A 25,287-nucleotide genomic window follows, 5' to 3' on the forward strand; every position below is an offset into this window, starting at 1 on the left:
GCACACCAGGCTCCCCTGTCCTTCACTATCTCGTAGAGTTTGCCCAAACTCATGTCCACTGAGTCAGTGATGCCATGTAACCATCTCATCTCTGTCACCTCCTTCCATCCTGCCTTCAATCTCTCCTAGCATTAGGGTTTTTTCTAATGAGTTGGCCCTTCGAATCAGATGGCCAAAGTACTGGATCTTTCATCAGTCCTTTCAATGAATATTCAGGGTTGAATTCCTTTAGGATTGACTGGTTTGATCTCCTTGCTAGCCAAGGGACTCTCAAGAGTCTTCTCCAACACCACAGTTAAAAAGCATGAATTCTTTGGTGCTCAGCTTTCTTTATGGTCCATGTCTCTCTTTAATCTTCTGTAAGTTGGAATACTTCCTCTGTCTTTCTATCGTGATCATGACCTTGACAGTTTTGAAGTGTAGAAGCCATTTATTTTTGTAGAATGTTCGTTAATTTTGGTTTCTTTGATGTTATTCCACATTTAAATTGAGGTTGTGAACTTTTGGTATGACCATTACACAAGTGAAACTGTGTCCTTTGCTCATCATCAGTTCAGTTCAGTTCAGTCGCTCAGTCGTGTCCGACTCTTTGCGACCCCATGAATCGCAGCATGCCAGGCCTCCCTGTCCATCACCAACTCCCGGACTTCACTCAGACTCGCGTCCATTGAGTCAGTGATGCCATCCAGCCATCTCATCCTCTGTCATCCCCTTCTTCTCCTGCCCCCAATCCCTCCCAACATCAGAGTCTTTTCCAATGAGTCAACTCTTCCCATGAGGTGGCCATGTACAAGTACTGGAGTTTCAGCTTTAGCGTCATTCCTTCCAAAGAAATCCCAGGGCTGATCTCCTTCAGAATGGACTGGTTGGATCTCTTTGTAGTCCAAGGGACTCTTGAGTCTTCTCTAACACCACAATTCAAAGGCATCAATTCTTCGGCGCTCAGCCTTCTTCACAGTCCAACTCTCACATCCATACATGACTACTGCTGATGTTAACTTTGATCACTTGATTAAGATGGTGTTTGCCAGCTTTCTCTAGTCAAATTACTATTTTTCTTTTTTTAATTAAAAAGTACACTATGGGACTTTATATAATCAAATTTCCCCCATCAGTTTCATCCGTTAATTCCAACTTTTGCCAGAGACAATGGTAATTGCCAAATGATGATTTTTGAACACCATCATTCCACTGACATTTGTAAATTGGAAATCTATGGTAAGGAAAAGCATTCTCTTTTATCTATCATCCATCCATCCATACATTTATATCAGTATGGATGTATGGGTTACTTAATGAGTTATAATCCATTACTCTCCTTACTGTGACACACAAAATTTCCCAGATTTGATCAGCAGAGTCACTCTAATTTAAGCTGGCTCCTGAGGCTTTCTGACATGGCTCCAACATTCTTTCATCACATTTTTATATTCTGGCAAAGCAGAATGTTCCAAGTTTACCTGTATGCTTTCCTAGTACCAGACCTGAAATCAACCTTTTTTTTTTTTTAGGAGCCCTGGTTTCCTTAAAGGAAAACAGTATTTTTACATGCTACTCTAGTTGCTTCTATATGGGAAATCCCCAAAATGGAGGAGTCTGGTGGGCTCCAGTCCATGGATCACAAACAGTCAGACACAACTTAGCGACTAAACAACAACAAAATTCCAGCTACGTAGCTTCTTCCCTTTCAGATAACTTTGTGAATTTTTGGAGTCTTGTGTAATCTGGGCCTCGTTCACTTTTCTTCTCTGTCAAAACCAGATCTTGAGGTTTCCTCACTGTTTTAGAACACTTACATTTCTGTCTCTTGGCTTGAAGACCATTTCTTATAGTGTCTTCACAAGAAGGCTAAATGGTGGTGGGGCAGCAGCGGGGGAGGAGGAACTGTGGTTTATAACCTGACCAACTCAGGCAGTCATGATTTTAGCTTTATGTAAGGTACTAGGCTGATGGAGAAGGAAATGGCAAACCACTCCAGTATCCTTGTCTGGAAAATCCCATGGACAGAGGAGCCTCGTGGGCTACAGTCCATGGGGTTGCTCAGTCGTGTACAACTGAGCGACTAACACTAATTGCTTTTATACGCTCTAAGTGAACAGAGCTAGGAAATAAGCCTATAATACATTTATGTACATAAACAAGTACAGATTTATATCTATTTCTAGCTGCAGCAATATTAAAATCTGTAAGTTCATAGTGACATCTTTCCTGTGCTTTTAAGATTGTCTACTCCCTATATTCAAATTTACTCATTCCCTTTACCCTTATCCACAACCAACTCTGCTTAGAGCAAATTCCTGTATTCCTATTCCAGTTAAACATTACAGTTTTGATCAACTGCCAAATCTCTAGGGAAGCGGTTCTCAAACTGCTATAATTTATAGTTAACTACAGATCTTTGTAAACCAAGGCTAATTCACAAGTGATTGTTATGTGCAGCCAGACTGAGAACCACCACCCTGGAAGTTTGCTCTCCTGCCTATCTTGCTTCACCTGGGCCACACAGGAGGAGAGAACGAAGGCACACATGTTAACAGTTTTACCTGTGGGTTAAACACATAAATGTATATGTTGATTCAAGCCTTCCCAGTCAGTGCATTCAGACACGCTGGCACCTTAACACCATCTCACTTAAGAATGTCCTAAAGCACTTAAGCACTCACAAACTAAACATTAGTTTAATGATTAAAATTAAGTTCTAGACTTCTAAGCAAATATTTCAGAAGTTCTTTACTCTAGCCTTTGCATCAGCTACTTATGTAACTACCCCTCTGGAATGTTTTTAAGTTTGTGGGGATAGGAAAGGAAGCAGAGAACCTCTGTGAACTAGTATTCGTTTTTTGCACATCCCAGTGCCCGACCACCTCTTGAACACCTAGGGTACTCATTCTTGATTGCTTTCCCAATTTTCTCATTTTAAAACTCACATTTCCAAGAAACAATAGTATATGTGAAGGGGAATAGTCTTTGGTCCCACAACTAAAGATGGAGAAATAAAAAGACCATTGAAAAAGAAAATGTACCATGCTAGAGATGAATAAGAAAATAACAGATAAGAGGAAGGGTAGGAATCACAGTGTCAGGAAAATGCTGGCCTAGTTATACAATGGAGAAATGCCTAAACACAGGAACGTGTTTCTAGCAATTCGCAAAACATGCTGGTTAGAAAATAGTGATTTAACTTATTTAAGAGTAAAACACATTAAATATTAGGAAAATTGTTTTTTATGCCAATAATACTGCTATTTTAAGTATTTCATGCTTATCCATTAAAAGAAACCCAACAGTACTTTCCCTTCAAAATATATTGCTCTGTTTTGCAACACATCTGAACCAATTATATTTCTCTTAAAAATTGGAAATTCAGATTTTTCAATAGTTCAGATAATAATTTGGATAATAATTCATATCCAAATTTATAAAACTTTACTGTATTTACAAACTTATCTCATATAGTCTTTTCTAAACAAGGCATTAATCTTCATGAAATATCTAATATCTCCATAGCCAGAAATCAAACACCAAATTGAAAACTCAGTCTGGGTTAGGGAATGTCATCTACATTTGGGAAATCCAAGAAATAGTTATAAAAACTAGTTGTTAACCGAAAGAGTTCCCCCTAAAATGTACTATCCCTGGCAGCTGTTATGCTTCACAGCTGTTATAACAACAGCTGATAAGCACAAGCACTCCATGTTAGGAGAAATAGGAATGCAGAGAAAACGCTGGACCTCCAATTACAATTCCTTCCGTTCTTTACATTTGTATGTTCCTAATATTCTACAACGTTAAAGAATGTGTTACTGTGTCTGGTGTTTATTATTAATTATGAGAAGTGGAAGACAGTGACTACTCCCTCTAAAATAATGTTTTCTTCTTTACCGTATCATTTCACAGCATGAGACCCAGTTTCTCTTAGAATTCTGGCTAATCTTGCTTCTGAAAGCCAGGTGAGGACAAGTTTGTCAATTTGAAATCTGACACAACTGACAGTTCAGAAAAGGGGAAAAAGATTTCATTGTCTTACTGTCTTACTTATGACTGTTAGCAGAACAGGCTTGAAAATGAACCTTTACCAACTTCCTATGACCCCACAGTAGTTAGAGGGAGTAAAGTCCTTTTTTACATTCATGATTTAGAATATGGTTTCAAAGGAACTCTTAAGCTTCCAAATAGAAGATATGTATAGAATGTACAGCTTACTGAAGAACTCAAAACTCCTGTTTCCTCATAACACGAATTTCCTCATATCACTTCAACTGCAAGCCTAAAATGATATAATCAATAGATTTATAAAGCTCATAGGTATTAAATAAACATTAAACAAACATTGCAAACAACTGGGGGATAGAGGCTACTGAAGAGCAGGCTTTCTAATATAAAGTTCAACAATGTCATTAGCTTCACTTTATGTCCAAATTACTCAAGCTATTGGCAGAAAAAAAAATATTTGTCTTAAATACTATCTAGGTACATTCAGCTAAACCTAATTTGCATATTACCTTTCGAGTTTGCATTTTTTCTGTTCTCCTCCGAAAGGCAACATAAGGGTCATTGTTGGTAGAGCCATCTCTTTTCTCTTGTTTTATCTGAGGAATGAGGGATGGTCCCCTGCAGTTTTTACGTTTTCTCACCCAGTAGTCATATACAGCTTTAATAAGGTAATCATCTTCGTTTAGCAGCAGTTTTGCTTCTTGAAGTGTTACAAGCTAAATAAAAAATAAAAACTGTCATCAACTACAATCCTTGGGGAAAAGATTTAAAGATTAAACTTTGTCTACAGGAAAAAAAATGTGATCAGTCTAACAGTTATGATCAGGTATCATGATGGCAAAAAGCACAATTCAATTCAATCTAACAAAGAATTTATTAGTAAGATTTACCAAAATTAGAAATTTACCCTAAGAGGTAGTGAGTTCCACCACTTAAAATATATAAGTAGCCTGAATTAATGAGAAGTCTACAATAGTTTTATGACTTAGGTAAGTCTTGAACTAGAGATATCCAGAGTCCTTCAAAATTCTGATACTCTGTGATTCCACACACTGGAGGATCTACTAGTCTTCGTCTACTAGCATCATTAAGCGTTTGTTTTTCAACAGAAAATAGAATTTACAGGTGGTTTCTTTTTACCTCCATCCAAAATAAATGATGAATACTTTCTAATATGTTGCTAACACACATGACTCCTCTGAAATTGAAAAGGACAAACTTAGCATGTTTCCAGAATTTTCAACACTATACAATCTTGAATTTTTTGTACCAGTCACAAACAAAACAATTTCTCTACAAAGCTGATGAAATACTAGAAAATCCTTATTCTCAGCACTCATCTTGCTGATGACAATGTCAAGTCTGGGACAGTGACATCTCAGGGATCTCTCTCTCCTTTATCAATGCAGCCAACATATGTTGACATTATCTCAAAAGTAAAGTTTGTAAAAATTTTGCTTGGTCACATCTGTTTCCCTGCTCTTTGCCAAGATCAGAGAGGCTAACAAGATGGATTAGGGGTTACAAAGATCCATTTATAGTGAAGCTTAGAAAAAGATTATGGAGTTTTAGGGCTGTGAATGCTTACTGGAGTGGTACTATCCCAATCTTTTTACTTTTATTACTTTAGAGATGAAGATTCATTTTCAAAACAAACCGAAATATCTCCTAAAACTTCTAAATGTGGGGGAAGTATCACTGAAATTTTATGATCAGCATACTAATCAATTTGGTGGTTGTACTAATTCATTTGAAGAAAGTATGACTGACAAAACATATTTTTAATATGATCTGATTTCTCATATTTATTACTTGATGGAATAAATGTAATGATCATTTGGACTTTTAGTCCTATGATGGTGACTACTAGAGCTTATTAGTTGGCTGCTTCTTACAATTTGGCTGCCAAGATGGTGTGACTACAGGAAGAGACTACATTCACAGTATCAACTCAAGTATTCCAGTCCATGTGACAGTTACTTTTAGTGCAATCCAATTATAAATGGCCACTGTTTGGTTTATTCAAAGTCTCAGTGGAGTCAGCTCAAGTGCATCTGAGAGACTGAGTAACATGGTCTCTAAAGAGGACAGCCAGAGCCAGAAACACGAGACCGAACCAAAAGAACTACTATTTTCCCAACATCAGCCTGAAGTGGACACTCTCCCACTGTTAAGTTCTGTGGAATGATGATGCATACTTTCAAAGTCTATAAGGATGGTGGAAGAATAAGAACAGAGCTTTCTGGATCTAACAAAATCCCACCACACACCTAGAGCTTCGCAGTGTAACTGGTAGCTCTGGGGACCAAGGGAAACAGTGCTGTGACACGTTGCATGTGCTTCCACTGTGTGGTCATCCTGCTTCTGATAAAACTTTATAACCTTCACTGATTAAATCAAGAACTTAATCTAATCCTGGAGTGGGGAGGAAGATAATCTCTTTCCATCAACTCGCAGAATCATTGTGAATTTCCTATACAGTGTTATCAAAATAACACTGCTTCCTATCTTTCTGCAAGAGATGTCAGGAGATTAAAACAATGCCTCAGATTTTCTTCTCTTAGTGCTTCTTGCTCCTGCTGGAAATGTCCTGCCTGGTGGTTAAGTACCCTCTTTACAGCTGAGGTAATAAGAACCCAATATACAGTTTAAACATCCTGACATTACCTTTCTGGGTTAACTGTATTTTCTCAGTCAACTGCTGTTTTTATATTGTTATATCGACTGAGCGAATGAACTGAACTGAACTGATCACCAACTTTTATTTTATTGGATAATTTTGGTTTTACTCATTCTGTAAAAATTAGCTTTAGTTATTCTAGGGCAACTAGTATCAGTGCCTCTCTACTATCATGGTGACAACATTAAATTTGAATGGCAAGATCTATTTACAGATAAAATAGCCACAAATTGAACCACATGATTGAGAATCCACAAAAACAGAATCCCACTACTTTGATATCCTAAGAAAAAAAGTTCTGCCATTTAGCACTTCATCCACTAGAAAGCAGTGGAAACTACTATTTAATTGGCAGATGGATCTGTGATAAATTTATGATTTCTAAGACAGCTCTGACTTACTTGACTTACTTATTTTGAGGGTAAGGGATGGGAGATAAAAATTATTCTTCTTCTAGACTGAATACTCAAGGAAGGACTGATGCTGAAGCTGAAGCTCCAATACTTTGGCCACCTGATGCGACGAGCCGATTCATTGGAAAAGACCCTGATGCTGGGAAAGATTGAGGGCAGGAGGAGAAGGGGGGGACAGAGGATGAGATGGTTGGATGGCATCGTCAACTCAATGGACATAAGTGAGCAAAGTCAGGGAGAGAGTGAAGGACAGGGAAGCCTGGCGTGCTGCAGTCCATGAGGTGGCAAAGAGCCGAACATAACTGAGTGACTGAAAAACAACAGACTGCAGCTAGCTCCATGAGAACGAAGATCATTTACTTTGCTTATATACAAAACTCAGGCTTCCCTGGTAGCTCAATGGTAAAGAGTGCGCCTACAATAAAGGAGACTCAGGGGACACGGGTTTGATCCCTGGGTAGGGAAGATCCCCTGGAGGAGGAAATGGCAACCCAATCCATTATTCTTGCCTGGAAAATTCCAGGACAGAGGAACCTGGCAGGCTATAGTCCATGGGGTCGCAAACAGTCAGACATGACTGTGCATGCAAACATATACAAAACTCATGGTTTAGAAATTTCAATAAATGCATAAATTTAATATTTAATATACAAATGAATAAAACATAAAAATTAATGCTTTTACATATAAAATAGCCAGTTAAGCAGTAAGTCCAAGATTACTATAACAACTACCCAACAGTCCAATAACAACTCTCAGTCCATCATTTGTGCTATAGGTTGTGGATAAGATAACAAAATAAACTTTAAGATAAATCCAGTACCTAAAGAAACTGACAATATGGGAATTAAGGTAAGAGACATAAATTAATGAGAGAACAATGTAAGAACTTTGGAACTGAGTACTAGTGCATGCCAGGCTTCCTTCGCTTTCACTCTCAACCCTGAGTTTGCTCAAATTCATGTCCATTGAGTCGGTGATGCCATCCAACCATTTCATCCTCGGTCATTCGCTTCTCCTCCTGCCTTAAATCTTTCCCAGGAATCAGGGTCTTTTCCAGTGAGTCAGCTCTTCACATCAGGTGGGCAAAGTATTGGAATGTCAGCTTCAGCATCAGTCCTTCCAATGAATATTCAGGGTTGATTTCCTTTAGGACTGACTGGTTTAATCTCCTTGCTGTCCAAGGGACTCTCAAGAATCATTTTCAACAACATAGTTTGAAAGCATCAGTTCTTTAGCACTCAGCCTTCTTTGTGGTCCAACTCTCACATCTGTACATGACTACTGGAAAAATCATACCTTTGACTATATGGACCTTTGTCAGCAAAGTGATGTCTCTGCTTTTTAATATGCTGTCTAGGTTGTTCATAGCTTTTCTTCCAAGGAGCAAGCGTCTTTTAATTTCATGGCTGCAGTCACCATCTGCAGTAATTTTGGAGCCCAAGAAAACAAAGTCTGTCACTGTTTCACTGCTTTTCCATCTATTTGCCATGAAATGATGGGATGGGATGCCATGATCTTAGTTTCTTGAATGTTGAGTTTTAAGCCAGCTTTTTCACTCTCTTCTTTCACCCTTATCAAATAGGCTCTTTAGTCTCTCTTCGCTTTCTGCCATTAGAGTGGTATCATTTGCATAGCTGAGGTTGGTACTTCTCCCAGCAGTCTTGACTCTAGATTGTGCTTCATCCAGCCTGGCATTCCACATGATGTACTCTGCATAGAAGTTAAATAAGCAAGATGACGATATATAGCCTTGATGCACTCCCTTCCAAATTTTGAACCAGTCTGTTGTTCCATGTCCAGTTCTCACTGTTGCTTCTTGACCTGCATACAGGTTTCTCAAGACCACAGGTAAGGTGATCTGGTATTTCCATCTCTTTAAGAATTTTCCATATTTTGTTGTGATCCAAACAGTCAAAGGCTTTAGTCTAGTCAATGAAGGAGAAGTATATATTTTTCTGGAATTCCCTTGCTTTTTCTATGATCCAACGGATGTTGGTGACTTACCTCTGGTTCCTCTGCCTTTTCTAAATCTGTACATCTAGAAATTCTCAGTTCACATACTGCTGAAGCCTAGTTTGAAGGATTATGAGCATTACCTTGATAGCATGTGGAATGAGTGTAATTTGAAAATGTAACTGTGACTTAAAAAAAAAAAGCCAAAAAACAGAAGGTGGTAGTTTACTGAGAAAGACAGGCTCAAGTGAAAGGGCTCTTTTGGAAATGGGGCCCCTTGGCACATTTTTGGGCAAAAAGAAAAAGACTGAAGAAATGAGAGAAGAGATCATTGAAGACTGAGTATTCAAGGAACATACAGGTGCACAAGGAAGAGTTAGAAATTTAGGGACTAAAGATAAGGGATTTTAAAAACCCACAAGATTCTAAGTTTTGGGAGTCACTGAAGAGAGAATGAATACAGTATAAGATCATCTGAAGTTAAGAGATTAAGTTTTAGAAAGATTAAACTTGAGAGTCTGTGGGTCTAGACGGAGAATCCAAAAGGCAGCACAAGAAGAGAAAAAAAAATATCTTGGGGCTTAAGAAAGAGGTCAAGGCTAAAGGCATACGTATTTTATAATACACACAAAAATCCTCAATGAGGTGATTAACCCCCAAATGATGCTGAAGCTGAAACTCCAGTACTTTGGCCACCTCATGCAAAGAGTTGACTCATTGGAAAAGACTGATGCTGGGAGGAATTGGGGGCAGGAGGAGAAGGGGACGACAGAGGATGAGATGGCTGGATGGCATCACTGACTTGATGGACATGAGTTTTGGTGAACTCTGGGAGATGGTGATGGACAAGGAGGCCTGGCGTGCTACAATTCATGGGGTCGCAAAGAGTTGGACACGACTGAGCGACTGAACTGAACTGAACCCCCAAATAATCAGGATATGAATACCAAGAACAAAATTTTAAGAAACCTTAATGTTCACAGCAGTGGAATGAAAAGGGAGCCAGTAAAAGAAAGTTAGCAGAAATGGTCATAAAAAATCATTATGGAAACCAAAAGGGAATGAATTATATTTGAAAGACTAAAGGTGATGACAGTTTTAAGAAATGAGCGCTCAAATAAGACAAAGGATGGGGGCTGAAAATAACCATGGACGCTGGCAACGGGAGTTTTCAATAATAACTTCATTGCAACAGTACCCACAGAATAGTGGCAGCAGAAGCTTTTGCCTCAATCCATCTTTTATGTCTTTCTCTACCAATCTCATAAATACCAGTTTAACCATAAACTTGATTCCTTGCCCTGGAATTTGGTATTATACTGGCTCACAAAATTAGAAAATAAAGAAACCCATGAATTCCCAGATCAGACACTTGGAATAAGGTCTGCCTTTGCTTGGTTCTATTTAATCTCTGGTTCTATTAATAAGACCACCTTTTTATTCCTGTGCCAAAACCTTCACCATCATCTCCTCTGCAGAAAGTAGATGTTATCATGCTCTGAGAACCTAGCCAATTGTTTTATGGCCTGGAAGTTTGCATGTGAGCAAAGAGAAATGAAATAGGATGATGCTGATTATAGTTGTTGGTCAGTCGCTCAGGCATGTCCGACTCTGCAACCCCATGAACTGCAGCACGCCAGGCTTCCTTGTTCTTTACCATCTTCTGGAGTTTGTTCAAACTCATGTCCATTGAGTTGGTGATGCTGATTATAGTGGATAGTTAATTGCATTGTTGACATGTTTTTCATTTATCCTGTACTCACGTAGATGGTAAGTTCATAAAGGAAAAGTTTCTGTCCGTTGTCTTATTCACTTGAACATTAAATAAATATTACTAACTCAATGAAAGAAAGCAAACTACAGAAAAAACAGCTGCAAGCTTCTGATGACATAATTTCAGCCACCATGAGAATTTCTGAGCAGTCATGGAAAACAGCAGAAATAACACAAGTCTGATCAAGCCTAGGATTGCTAGGAAAATGTGCATATAAAGAAGAAAAACTGAAACTATATCTGATGCCAGTGATCAAAATCCTAGGAAAACTGTGAGCACTAATTATAATGAGATTCACCTTGATGATTAAAACAAATTTCCAATAAGAAAAGACAACATTTCAAAAATACAAGTAGAATTATTTTTCATAGAGGAGATCTCTTACTATCAGTTCAGTTCATTCGGTCAGTCGTGTCCGACTCTTTGCGACCCCATGAATCGCAGCACGCCAGGCCTCCCTGTCCATCACCATCTCCTGGAGTTCACTCAGACTCACGTCCATCGAGTCAGTGATGCCATCCAGCCATCTCATCCTCTGTCGTCCCCTTCTCCTCCTGCCCCCAATCCCTCCCAGCATCAGAGTCTTTTCCAATGAGTCAACTCTTCACATGTGGTGGCCAAAGTACTGGAGTTTCAGCTTCAGCATCATTCCCTCCAAAGAAATCCCAGGGTTGATCTCCTTCAGAATGGACTGGTTGGATCTCCTTGCAGTCCAAGGGACTCTTAAGAGTCTTCTCCAACACCACAGTTCAAAAGCCATCAATTCTTCGGCATCAGCCTTCTTCACAGCCCAACTCCCACATCCATACACGACTAATGGAAAAACCATAACCTTGACTAGACGGACCTTTGTTGGCAAAGTAATGCCTCTGCTTCTCAATATGCTATCTAGGTTGGTCATAACTTTCCTTCCAAGGCGTAAGTGTCTTTTAATTTCATGGCTGCAGTCACCATCCACAGTGATTTTGGAGCCCCCCAAAAATAAAGTCTGACACTGTTTCCACTGTTTCCCCATCTATTTCCCATGAAGTGATGGGACCAGATTCCATGATCTTTGTTTTCTGAATGTTGAGCTGTAAGCCAACTTTTTCACTCTCCTCTTTCACTTTCCTCAAGAGGCTTTTTAGTTCCTCTTCACTTTCTGCCATAAGGGTGGTGTCATCTGCATATCTGAGGTTATTGATATTTCTCCTGGCAATCTTGATTCCAGCTTGTGCTTCTTTCAGCCCAGCGTTTCTCATGATGTACTCTGCATAGAAGTTAAATAAGCAGGGTGACAATATACAGCCTTGACGTACTCCTTTTCCTATTTGGAACCAGTCTGTTGTTCCATGTCCAGTTCCAACTGTTGCTTCCTGACCTGCATACAGGCAGACCAAGTGGTCTGGTATTCCCATCTCTTTCAGAATTTTCCACAGTTTATTGTATAAAACCTATTAATAAGATAATCTAGTCAAAATAATCCATCTTTTTTGTTTTTTAATTTTTATACAATCAAGTTGAATTTTACACAATTCAGTTTTAATGCATTTTTTTTGTTAGTATACTTCACATTACTTTCCATCAAAATGAGTTGTGGGGAGACTGATAGGCTAAATATGCAGCGAAGTCATTCTACAATGGATAAGTGTGGGAAATGTTCTGAAGAGCTGGTAATATCTCAGGGATGTAAAGGACTAACTTGGAAGTTGGGAGAAAATAATGAATTTGTATAGTTAAACAAGTGAAAAGTTTTAACAGTCTAGTGTAAAAAGCTTATTTATATCAGTAACTTCTTACTACATTAATAAAAGTTAGCATATTAATATACCACACAGGCACACCAACTATTACTTTTATCTTTAAATTTAACTGAAATATCAATACACGCTCATTATAATAAATTTGGAAAACACAAAAAAAGAACATGAAAATCACCAATAATTCCAGCACCTAAATATAACCACTGCTGGCATTTTGTTGCACATTCTTATTTTCTATGCACATGTAGAAATGCTTTAAACAAACCTTAGAGTTTTCCACTTTAGCAATTCTCTGTTCTGTTTTTACAGTCCCTGTATCATGAATAGAATGTTCCACTAAAGAAAATTCCTTCTTTGTAAATAATTCTTCCTTCACTTAAAATTTTATATGTTATATAAATAAGCAAAACTAAAATAATCTTAAATGGTACAAGGTTCTTAATACAAATCTGAGCAACTTTATTGATGTGAGATGACTACCAATGCAACTCAACCAAGCAAATTTAGTTACTGAAGTGTCAAAAAGACAGTTCTATGAAAAGGATCAAGAAGATATTGTAACAATGTAACTAGTATTATTTTTATATCCAAACAAGAAATAAGTCAGAAATGCACTTTTCATACTCTTATTCAAAGACAGTATGCTTAAGTATTTCTTGAACTGTAAAGGAATATTGTAAATAGAAATTCAAGGCTCTTAGGAAAAGAAATTCAAGAGACAGTAAAATGTAATATACTTAGGTCTAAATAAAATGCAAAATAAAACTGCTAGTTAGATGAAATGTTAAGACAAGAGACATTTTTACAAGGTACAGTACCTGATTCGAACTGGCTTTTTCAAGTCTGTCAATCATAATTTCAAATTGCAAAGGCTTAATTTCCATCTTTCTGTTAAGTCTATTTAATAAGGTCTCATCTTCTGAGTCCATATCATAATCTGGTTGTTCATTGTCTAGATTAAAGGCTAGGAAAAAAAAAAAAGCATATTCAAGCTCAGGAGAAATCATGGAGTTATATAGTGTTTATATTTGATCACAGAATACTCCCAAAGCATATAAAGCACTGACCAGAGTTCATGGGCAGACATCAAAAAACTGGTTTTAGAGATTTAGCTGAAAATAAATTTTAATTCATATATATTTTGAAGTTTAACAGAACACTAAAATAGCAACTAGAATTTTTTATTTTAAAAACAAAGGGTCACAAATATATATTAAAACACAAACTAACAAATATATAAAAAACGATAATACTTATTCTCATGGTAGTTTGGCAGCATAATCAGAAGTTATGGAACAAAATTCACAATCCAGAAATAAACTCAAGTACAAAATATATGATGAGAATGGCATTTCAAACCATTGGAAATAAAACAGACTTAAAAAAAAAAAAAGAGGCCCTCGCCTGACAGACTAATTTTCTTAAAAAAATTTTTTTTAACACGTGCAACATTATAGATGGATCTGAGGCACTATGCTAAATGAAATAAGTCAAAGAAAGACAAATAATGTATAATTTCACTTTTATGTGGAACCTAAAAAAACCTCAAATTCATAGAAAGAGATCAGATTTGTGGTTACCAGAGGCAGAGGGTGGGATGAGGGGGAAACAGAAGAAGGTAGAGGAGCATGAAAGATAAGGAAAAATGCTAGGAAATTAAAAGTTTCAAAATTTCACTTTTGGGGGTACAGTTTCTTCTCTTGGCTGTTAGGCTTTATCATCATTAACAAAGAGAACAACCAATAATGGCAGGTTATTAAGAGTTATTGCTTGAAATATTCTTAGTGATGTGTGTAAGAAATTTGCTATTTCAAATGAAATCATCTTTAAGGATTGTCTAGCTCTGAGAAGCTGAGTTCTAAATTTGGCCAGAAATTCATTTCTGGGCCCCTGAAGTCAACTGCTTCTTTTTATGAACTGACAAAAATCAGGATGAGGTACTCAGTAATATTTAGAATGGACCCCCATAATTTTGAATGGACCCCATGAACAGTATGATAAGGCAAAAACATATGACACTGGAAGACGAGAGCTCAGATCTGTAGGTGTCCAATATGCTACCAGGGAAGAGGGAAAAAACAGCTCCATAAAGAATGAAGAAGCTGGGCTAAAGCGAAAACAACGCCCAGCTGTGGATGTGTCTAGTGGTAAAATTAAAGTCTGATGCTGTAAGCAACAATACTGCATAGGAACCTGGAATGTTAGGTCAATGAATCAAGGGAAACTGGATGTGGTCAAGCAGGAGAGGAAAAGAGTAAACACCGACGTTTTAGCAATCAGTGAACTAAAGTGAGTTTAATTCAGATGACTATTATATCTACTACTGTGGGCAAGAATCCCTTAGAAGAAACGGAGTAGCCCTCACAGTCAACAAGAGAGTCAGAAATGGTGCAATCTCAGAAATGACAGAATGATCTCATTCAATTCCGGCGAACCATTCAACATCACAGGAATCCAAGTCTATGCTCTAATGCCAAAGAAACTAAAACAGAACATTTCTAGAACTAACACCAAAGACATCCTTTTCATCACAAAGGATTGGAATGCAGAAGTAGGAAGTCAAGAGATACCTGCAGTAACAGGCTAACAGAATTCTGCAAAAGAGAATTCACTGGTCATATCAAACACCCTCTTCAAACCACAAAAGAGATGACTCTACTCTAGTGATGGTCTGTCAATACAGAAATCTGCTCTAATTCAGGCTCTTAATGAAGATAAAGTGTTGACTAGGCAAGAACTTTATTAACAGTATAAATTTTGAGACAGCTTTGGTAGGTTTGAAAAATCTCTAGCACATCCTATATCCCTCCTTATAATGAAGTCTCAGAACCACATTTTTCCAAGTCAGTGAAATATTTTTGTATCTTATAAATCTACTCCGTTAACTTAGGGTATGTAGAACATGAAAATTTGACAACTGGTTGGACTGTTATCTTTAGATATGAAGGACTAGTTATATTATGTACATGGAATTAATAAAATTGCCTTAATAGTGTGTTTTTCCCCTGATATCTCTACCTAACTTGAGATGGTTAGAAAAATAGGTATTTAGAATTAAACCTCTTGCCTGGAGAATCCCAGGGACGGGGGAGCCTGGTGGGCTGCCATGTCTGGGGTCGCACAGAGTTGGACACGACTGAAGTGACTTAGCAGCAGTAGCAGCAGAATTAAACCACGAGTTATCAAAGTAACTGGAAGCCAAATCTGAATCATCTGTGATTGCTTTCCCACTACAAGATTAGAATTTAAAGACTTCCCTGGTGGTCCACTAAATTTTGCCTCTGTGCTTCCAATACAAGGGGCACAGGTTCAATCCCTAGTTGGCAAACCATGATCCTGCCACATGGTGCATCCAGAAAGAAACAACAGCAGAATTTGGAATGTGTGACAAATCAGATGGCCTGAAAAGCCAGAAATGTGTATTATCTGTCCCTGTACAGAAAGTTTACCAACACCTGGGGTAAACTGTACACATGTTGGCACTGACCGACTGACTAAAAAAGTTTCCTGATTATTCACGACACAGGGTCAGACCCACTCCTTATCCAGAACTGAGAAACTAAAGTGCTTTCTGGCTCCATGCCATCTTTTCTCTCAAATTTTCAAAGTCATGCAATGTGAGAATCAGACGAAATACCTCATTAAATCTCCCTCATTTCAGAGATGAAAATTTATTCCCGGAGAAGTTCTCAGGTCACATCTCTTAGTGGCAGAAGCCATCCTCAACTTCTTGAACCTACATTCAATCCTGACCTCAGGAATCCCAAAACATGAATGCTCTGTATGGTGAGGGAGTCATATTAGAAAGTGAGCTTTTTAGGGACTTCCCTGGTGGTTGGCCCAGTAGTTAAGAATCCACCTTCCAATGCAGGGGATGTGGGTTCAATCCCTGGTCAGGAAACTAAGATCCCACGTGCCCCAGAGCGGCTAACCCAGCACCAGAACTACTGAAGCCCAAGAGCTCTGCAGCCTGTGCTCCACAACGAGAAGCCTGCACACTGCAACTAGAGAAAGTGCTCACACTACAATGAAGACTCTGTGCACTGCAGCAAAGACACAGCACAGCCAAAATAAAAAGAACTTCTTTTTTAAATGAAAGCTTTTTCAAAAGGTCTGAATTGTTGGGAATCTCCTCCTTGAATTGAACTGGCATCCACTTCCAGTTGAACTTTCTATTCCTTTAATTTATTTATTTAACTCTAATGCAAGTCAAAATGAAGAACACGATAAAATGAAACATAAGCAGTATACAGAATGAGACTCAGCAGGTAAAGAATCCCAGCTGTAATGCAGGAGACCCGAGTTCGATCCCTGGGTAGGGAATATTCCCTGGAGGAGGAACTGGCAATCCACTCCAGTATTCTTGCTTGGAAAATCCCATCGACAGAGAGGAACCTGGTGAGCTATAGTCCATGGGGGTCATAAAGAGTCAGAAATAACTTAACACCTAAATAGACATCAGATTCATTATACTATCTGCAGCCAAGATGGAGCAGCTCTATACAGTCAGCAAAAACAAGACCTGGAGCTGACTGTGGCTCAGAGATCAGCTCCTTACTATAAAATTGAGACTTAAGTTGAAGAAAGCAGAAAAAAACCAATAGACCATTCAGATGTGACCTGAATCAAATCCTCTATGACACACAGTACAGGTGGTGAACAGATTCAAGGGATTAGATTTGGTAGACAGAGTGAATGAAGAACTATGGATGGAGGTTTGTAACACTGCAGTGACCAAAAACCAGTGACCAAAACCATCCCAAAGAAACAGAAATGCAAGAAGGTAAAATGGTTGTCAGAGGAGGCTTACAAATAGCTGAGAGAAGAGACGTGAAAGGCAAAGGAGAAAAGGAAAGATATCCAACTGAATGCAAAATTCCAGAGAACAGCAACTAGAGATTAGAAAGCCTTCTTAAGTGAACAATGCAAATAAACAGAGGAAAACAACAGAATGGGAAAGACTAGACTCTCAAAGAAAATTAGAGATACCAAGGGAACATTTCATGCAAAGACAAGCACAATAAAGGAAAGAAAGGGCAAGGACCAAACAAAAGCAGAAGAGATTAAGAAGAGGTGGCAAGAATACACGGAAGAACTATACAAAAAAGGTCTTCATGACCAGGATAACCATGAGAGTATGGTAACTCATCTAGAGCCAGACATCCTGGAATGTGAGGTCAAGTGGGCCTTAGGAAGCATCACTACAAGCAAAGCTAGTGGAAGTGATGGAATTCCAGCTGAGCTATTTCAAATCGTAAAAAATGATGCTGTGAAAGTGTGGCACTCAATACGCCAGAAAATTTGGAAAACTCAGCAGTTGCCATAGGACTGGAAAAGGTCAGTTTTCATTCCAATCCCAAAGAAAGGCAATGCCAAAGAATGCTCTCACTACCACACAATTGCACTCATCCCACACGCTAGTAAAGTAATGCTCAAAATTCTCCAAGCCAGGCTTCAGCAATACGTGAACCGTGAACTTCCAGATGCTCAAGCTGGATTTAGAAAAGGCAGAGAAACCAGAGATCAAATTGCCAACATCTGTTGGATCATCAAAAAAGCAAGGGAATTCCAGAAAAATATCTACTTCTGCTTCATTGACTAGGCTAAAGCCTTTGACTGTGTGGATCACAACAAACTGGAAAATTCCTAACGAGATGGGAATACCAGACCACCTTACTTGCCTCCTGAGAAATCTGTATGTAGATCAAGAAGCAAAAGTGAGAACTGGACATGGAACAACTAACTGATTCAAAATGGAGAAAGGAATATATCAAGGCTGGATACTGTCACTCTGCTTATTTAATGGCTATGCAGAGTACATCATGTGAAATGCCCAGGCTGGATGAAGCACAAGCTGGAATCAAAATTGCCAGGAGAAACATCAACAACCTCAGATATGCATATGATATCACTCTAAAAGCAGAAAGCAAAGTGGAACTAGAGAGCCTCTTCATGAGGGTGAAAAAGCTGGCTTAAAACTCAACATTCAAAAAAACTAAGATTATGAAATCTGGTCCCATCATTTAATGGCAAATAGATGGGGAAAATGTACAAAGACTGGCAGATTTTATTTTCTTGGGCTCCTAAATCACTGTGGACAGTGACTGCCAGCCACAAAATTTTAAGATGCTTGCTCCTTGGAAGAAAAGCTAGGACAAAACTAGACAGGGTATGAAATAGCAGAGACAGCACTTTGCCGACAAAGGCCCGTATGGTCAAAGCTGTTTGTGTTAGTTGTTCAGTTGTGTCCGACTCTTTGCAACCCCATGGAGTGTAGCCCACCAGGCTCCTCTGTCCGTGGAATTCTCCAGGCAAGAACACTGGAGTGGGTTGCCACATCCTTCTCCAGGGGATCTTCCCCACCCACAGATTGAACCCTGGTCTCCTGCAGTGCAAGTGGATGCTTTACCGTCTGAGCTACTAGGGAAGCCCATAGTCAAAGCTGGTTATTGGTTTTTCCAGCAGTCATGGAGAGTTGGGCCAGAAAGACAGCTGAGTGCCAAAAACTTGATGCTTTCAAACTATGGTGCTGGAGAAGACTCAAGAATCCCCTGGACAGCAAGATCTTTATACCTGTCAATTCTACAGGAAATCAACACTGAATATTCACTGGAAGGACTGATGCTGAAGCTGAAGCACCAATACTTGCGTCACTTGATGTGAAGAGCTGACTCACTGGAAAAGACTCTTATGCTGGGAAAGACTAAGGACAGGAGATGGGTCAGCAGAGGATGAGATGGTTGGATGGCATCATCGACTCGACAGACATGAGTTTGAGCTAACTCTGAAAGATGTCTGAAAGATAGTGGAGGACAGAGGAACCCGGAGTGCTGCAGTCCGTGGGGGTAACAAAGAGTTGGACACAACTGAGTGACTGAACAACAACCACAGTTTCACTTTCATTAACACTATGAAAAGTATACACATTTCTGCTATAACATGATATGAGTTTCTTAAAAAAAAAATCCTCTCTATATACAACTGTACATCAACAATAACAGACTTAGGTAAAGTCCATACAACTTATCAGAACCCAAACAAACCATAGATGTTATAATAGATGGTCATGTAAGTGACTTAGAATAGCTGGCTACTACCTCGGTTCAGTTCAGTTGCTCAGTCATGTCCAACTCTGTGACCCCATGAATTGCAGTACGCCAGGCCTCCCTGTCCATCACCAACTCCCAGAGTACACCCAAACTCATGTCCATAGAGTTGGTGATGCCATCCAACCGTCTCATCCTCTGTCGTCCCCTTCTCCTCCTGCCCCCAATCACTCTCAGCATCAGAGTTTTTTCTGATGACTCAACTCTTCGCATGAGGTGGCCAAAGTATTGGAGTTTCAGCTTCAACATCAGTCCTTCCAAAGAACACCCAGGACTGATCTCCTTTAGAATGGACTGGCTGGATCTCCTTGCAGTCCAAGGGACTCTCAAGAATCTTCTCCAAAACCACAGTTCAAAAGCATCAATTCTTTGGCGCTCAGCTTTCTTCAAAGTCCAACTCTCACATCTATACATGACTACTGGAAAAACCATAGCCTTGACTAGACGGACCTTTGTTGGCAAAGTAATGTCTCTGCTTTTTAATATGCTATCTAGGTTGGTCATAACTTCCCTTCCAAGGAGTAAGTGTCTTTTTATTTCATGGCTGCAATCACCATGTGCAATGATTTTGGAGCCCCCCAAAATAAAGTCTGACACTGTTTCCACTGTTTTGCCTTCTAGGAACACTAAAAAAGCACACAAAAAACCCCAGAATGTAACTGCTGCCTTGTGGATACTCAGACAACACAGACCGTAAGGGATGTTGGTACATTAGGGCTTCAGGAAGAAATGCTGTGTGAGAGCTGTGCAAGGCTGGGGATATTATCTTTTTGGGAAAGGAATTCTAGGTGCAGGTACTTATATTTAATTTCTTAATATAGAGTTGGAGGGGCTCATTAAATGTTGAGCAGTCAAGGTAAAGCATTTGCTCTTCCCTAATGAAGATTTTAATCCTTCTGTTACTATTCCAGCCACTTTTGGCAAGGAAAATCATAAAAGAAACAAGACAACTTCCATGTAGTACTGAACTCATTCTCTTCCTTTACTCACTGTCGTTAAGCTAATTAGTATCATAAACACTTGGGCAGAATAGTCTGTACAGCAAATCTGTATTAATAAGGACAAAAGAAATAATTTTATGTAGATTACCTGTCCTGATGCTGTTTTTCTTGTGATATCCTAAATGATATAAATTTATCATTTGTATAGCCCCATGCCATAGCGCTTTTTGTAATGAATGAGATATTGTTTATAAATCTATCAGTTAACAAGAGAAATGCATATAAAACATATTTCACAGGCAATTATCTACATAATTATATCAGTTCAGTTCAGTTGGTCAGTCATATCCAACTCTTTGCAACTCCATGGACTGCAGCATGCAGGCTTTCCTGTCCATCACCAACTCCTGGAGCTTGCTTAAATTCATGTCCATCAAGTTGGTGATGCCATCCAACCATCTTATCTTCTGTTGTCCCCTTCTCCTCCCACCTTCCAATCTTTCCCAGCATCAGGGTATTTTCAAATGAATCAGTTCTTTGCATCAGTTGGCAGCTTCAGTCCTTCCAAAGAATATTCAGGACTGATTTGCTTTAGGATTGACTGGTTTGATCTCCTTGCAGTCCAAGGGACTCTCAAGAGTCTTCTCCAACATCACAGTTCAAAAGCATCAATTCTTCAGCACTCAGGTTTCTTTATAGTCCAACTCTCAACATCCACACATGACTACTAGAAAAACCGTAACTTCGACTAGATGGACCTTGGTTGGCAAAGTAATGTCTCTGCTTTTTAATATGCTGTCTAGGCTGGTCATAGCTTTTCTTCCAAGGAGCAAGCGTCTTTTAATTTCATGGTTGCAATCATCATCTGCCATGATTTTGGAGCTCAAGAAAATAAAGTCTGTCACTGTTTCCATTGTTTCCGCATCTACTGGACATGAAGTGATGGGATCAGATGCATGACCTTCATTTTTTAAATCCTGAGTTTTAGGCCAACTTTTTCACTTTACTCTTTTATTTTCATCCAGAGGCTCTTTAGTTCCTCTTCACTTTCTGCCATAAGAGTGGTGTCATCTGTATATCTGCTGCTGCTGCTGCTAAGTCGCTTTAATCATGTCCAACTCTGTGCGACCCCATAGACGGCAGCCCATGAGGCTCCCCCGTCCCTGGGATTCTCCAGGCAAGAACACTGGAGTGGGTTGCCATTTCCTTCTCCAATGCAAGAAAGTGAAAAGTGAAAGTGGAGTCGCTCAGTCGTGTCCGACTCTTAGCGACCCCATGGACTGCGGCCCACCAGGCTCTTCCATCCATGACATTTTCCAGGCAAGAGTGCTGGAGTGGGGTGCCACTGCCTTCTCCACTGTATATCTGAGGTTGTTGATATTTCTCCCAACAATCTTGATTCCAGCTTGTGCTTCATCCAGCCTGGTATTTCACATGATGTATTCTGAATAGGAGTTAAATAAGCAGGGTGACAATATACTGCCTTTACGTACTCCTTTCCCAATTTGGAACCAGTCCACTGTTCCATATCTGGTTCTAACTGTTATTTCTTTACCTGCATTGAGATTTCTCAGGAGGCAGGTAAGGTGGTCTGGTGTTCCCATCTCTTGAAGAATTTTCCAGTTTGTTGTGATCCACACAGTCAAAGGCTTTGGCATAGTCAATAAAGCAGATGTTTTTCTGGAATTCTCTTGCTTTTTCTATGATCTAATGGATGTTGGCAAATTTTTCTCTTGTTCCTCTGCCTTTTCTAAATCCAGCATGAACATCTGGAAGTTCTTGGTTCACGTAATGTTGAAGTCTAGCTTGTAGAATTTTGAGAATTTGCTAGTGTGTGAGATGAGTGCAACTGTGTGGTAGTTTGAATATTCTTTGGCATTGCTCTTCTTTGGGACTGGAATGAAAACTGACCTTTTCGAGTGCTGTGCCAACTGCTGAGTTTTCCAAATTTTCTGGCATATTGAGTGCTGCACTTTAACAGCATCATCCTTTAGGATTTGAAATAGCTCAGCTGGAATTCCATCACTTCCACTAGCTTTGTTTGCAGTGATGCTTCTTAAGGCCCACTTGACTTCAAATTGGAGGATGTCTGGCTTTAGATGAGTGTGATCACACCATTGTGGTCATCTGGGTTATTAAGATCTTTTTTGTACAATCTTTTTTGTAAAATTATAGAATTTTCACTTAAAGGGCTTTTGGATGGGCATGGCAAGAGAAAGTGTTTTATTTCATTTTTTAATGTGGTAGAAGACATGTAAGGGAAAATTTTTTATTTTCTTAACCAGTTTTAAGCATACAGCTTAGTGATATTAAGTACACTCACAATGCTATGCAACCATCACCATCATCCATCTCTAGAAGCACCAGAAAGGTTTCATAATTTCCTGCTACTATTTCTTGCTCACGCTGCCAAAAACATGAAGTGACTTAGAAAGGCAGAAAGCGAAGAGAAACTCAAGAGCCTCTTGAAAGTCAAAGAGGAGAGTGAAAGAGCCGGCTTAAAACCCAAAATTCAAGAAACTAAGATCATGGCATCCAGTCCCATTACTTTATAGCAAACAGAGGGGTAAGAAACGGAAAAAGTGACAAGACTTGATTTTGGGGGGGCTCCAAAATTACTGTGGATGGTGACTACAGTCATGAAATTAAAAGAGCTTCTTCCTTGGAAAGAAAGCTATCACAAACCTAGACAAAATATGAAAAAGCAGAGATCACTTTGCTGACAAAGGTCCGTAGAGTCAAAGCTATGGTTTTTCCAGTAATCATGTATGGGTGTTAGAGCTGGACTGCAAAGAAGGCTGAGAGCCGAAGAACTGATGCTTTCGAATTGTGGTGCTGGAGAAGACTCTTGAGCGTCCCTTGGACAGCAAGGAGATCAAATCGGTCAATCCTAAAGGAAATCAGTCCTGAATATTCTTTGGAAGGACTGATGCTGCAGTTGAAACTCCAATACTTTGGTCACCTGATGTGAAGAGTTAACTCACTGGAAAAGACCCTGATGCTGGGAAAGATTGAGGGCAGGAGGAGAAGCAGGGGACAGAGGATGAAACAGTTGGATGGCATCACCAACTCAATGGATAGGAGTTTGAGTAAACTCTGGGAGATAGTGAAGGACAGGGAAGTGTGGTGTGCTGCAGCCCACAGGGTAGCAAAGAGTCCAACATGACTGAGCAACCAAACAACAAGCACTGTGTAGAAATAATACCTATTTTCTACACATACCAGAGAAATAGTTTACAGAGTGAATCAATAGATGTTTGTAAAACACACAAAGTCCTGGTTTAGCATGAATTCAACTTATTAAGTGCTTATTTAATGGGTCAGGTGGACAGCTAGGTATAATACCCAGAGATAAACAGAGGAATCTCTGTCCATAGTTCCTCATTTTGAGTATGAAAATATTACACTTGTAAACACTCTTGTATACAAGAAGAACTTCTTGTCTCTCAAGGTTTTCCTCCCAAACAAAACTGGTCCAGCAACACAGCTGCCTACAGATGAGCCTGGGAACTGTCAGAGACCTGCCGAGGTGTTGTAGGGCATGGGCTATGTCCAGAGATGGAAATGTGGAAGGCAGTCCCTCCCAGTACCACTCAGCTCCATGTTTGCCAAGCACCTTGCTCAGACAGGACTCAGAACATTCTTTGCCTTAACAAAGTATTATGCTGCATCTTTGAATTACATGGGCATTGCCCAGTGTATGTCTTTTCTGTCCTCTGATTCAGAAGAAGGGTATGGCTGTATGTCATGCTTCTTTTGGATACTTATAGTAAAGAGGCTAACTTGTGTACATATTTCTGAATTTTAGTTCTTTGGAAGGGACTTGCACTACTGATGGATAGCATGTGCTTGTTTCCATTTCAAATGAGTAAACTCTTTTAAAACAAGTTTGGCCGTATCCCTCATGTTCTTCCTTTCCTACCAGAAATAATAATTACCACGTAATATGGCTCTAGGAAATAAAGAGAAAAAAGGCCATGCTGCCATTAAAAAAACAGTGACCAGAGAATACACTACCAATAGTCACAAACGCATCATATACTGAGAAATCTGAAAACACACCATGAAGGAGATGGAAACATCTCATGTATTATCTGCTAACAGGCTCAATGACGCAGTCTGGACTAAAAGATTAGGACTGTACCCTACCATATTTGGGCATGCTTATTCAGAAAACATCATTAATATGAAGATTTCCTGAAGAACACTATACACTGGTCACCTAGGTACATATCCTCACTTTCAACAACTTGCAGAGCTTGCAGAACACCCTACAAATATGAAGACTAGAAGGCTTTGCATTTCTTCTTTCCACAGAGCACAGAGTAATGGGGATTTTGTAAAACAATGGGTAAACTAGGGTCATCTGTCTGGTCTACAGTACATCTAATAATAAGCTCGTCTGCACCAAAATCGTAATGAGAAACTACACTGTGCTCATCAATAAGCACGCAACATTTAGTAGAGTCCCAAGTCCCACTCCACACAGTCCCTGAGCCCCAAGAGGCAAAAGCTGACTCCTAAGAAGAAAATTTAAACAAAAGCAGTCAAAAAATTTAAGAAAGGAATAGGGATACTCAGATTGTTTCCTGAGTCCTCCTCCCCCGATTTTTAAAATCGATGGCAACTTGTCAAGAGGAAAACTAGAATAAACAAAGATATGCTGGGAGATCTAGATGCCA

General features: G+C 39.3%; 1 protein-coding gene across 2 annotated transcripts in view; it reads right to left on the minus strand.

The window, feature by feature from the left end:
- Positions 1 to 25,287, minus strand: part of EPC2 (enhancer of polycomb homolog 2) — a 129,252-nt gene that overhangs the window by 30,423 nt on the left and 73,542 nt on the right. For both annotated transcript variants that reach the window (XM_052661713.1, XM_052661719.1), the window contains exons 3-4: positions 13,377 to 13,522; positions 4,503 to 4,709 (exon numbers count right to left, since the gene is read on the minus strand). In XM_052661713.1, coding sequence (XP_052517673.1) covers positions 4,503 to 4,709; positions 13,377 to 13,522 — 353 coding nt within the window. The remainder of the gene's footprint in view (positions 1 to 4,502; positions 4,710 to 13,376; positions 13,523 to 25,287) is intronic.

This window comes from Budorcas taxicolor, chromosome 2 (assembly GCF_023091745.1).
Source record: "Budorcas taxicolor isolate Tak-1 chromosome 2, Takin1.1, whole genome shotgun sequence".
In the NCBI taxonomy this organism is placed as follows: Eukaryota; Metazoa; Chordata; class Mammalia; order Artiodactyla; family Bovidae; genus Budorcas; species Budorcas taxicolor.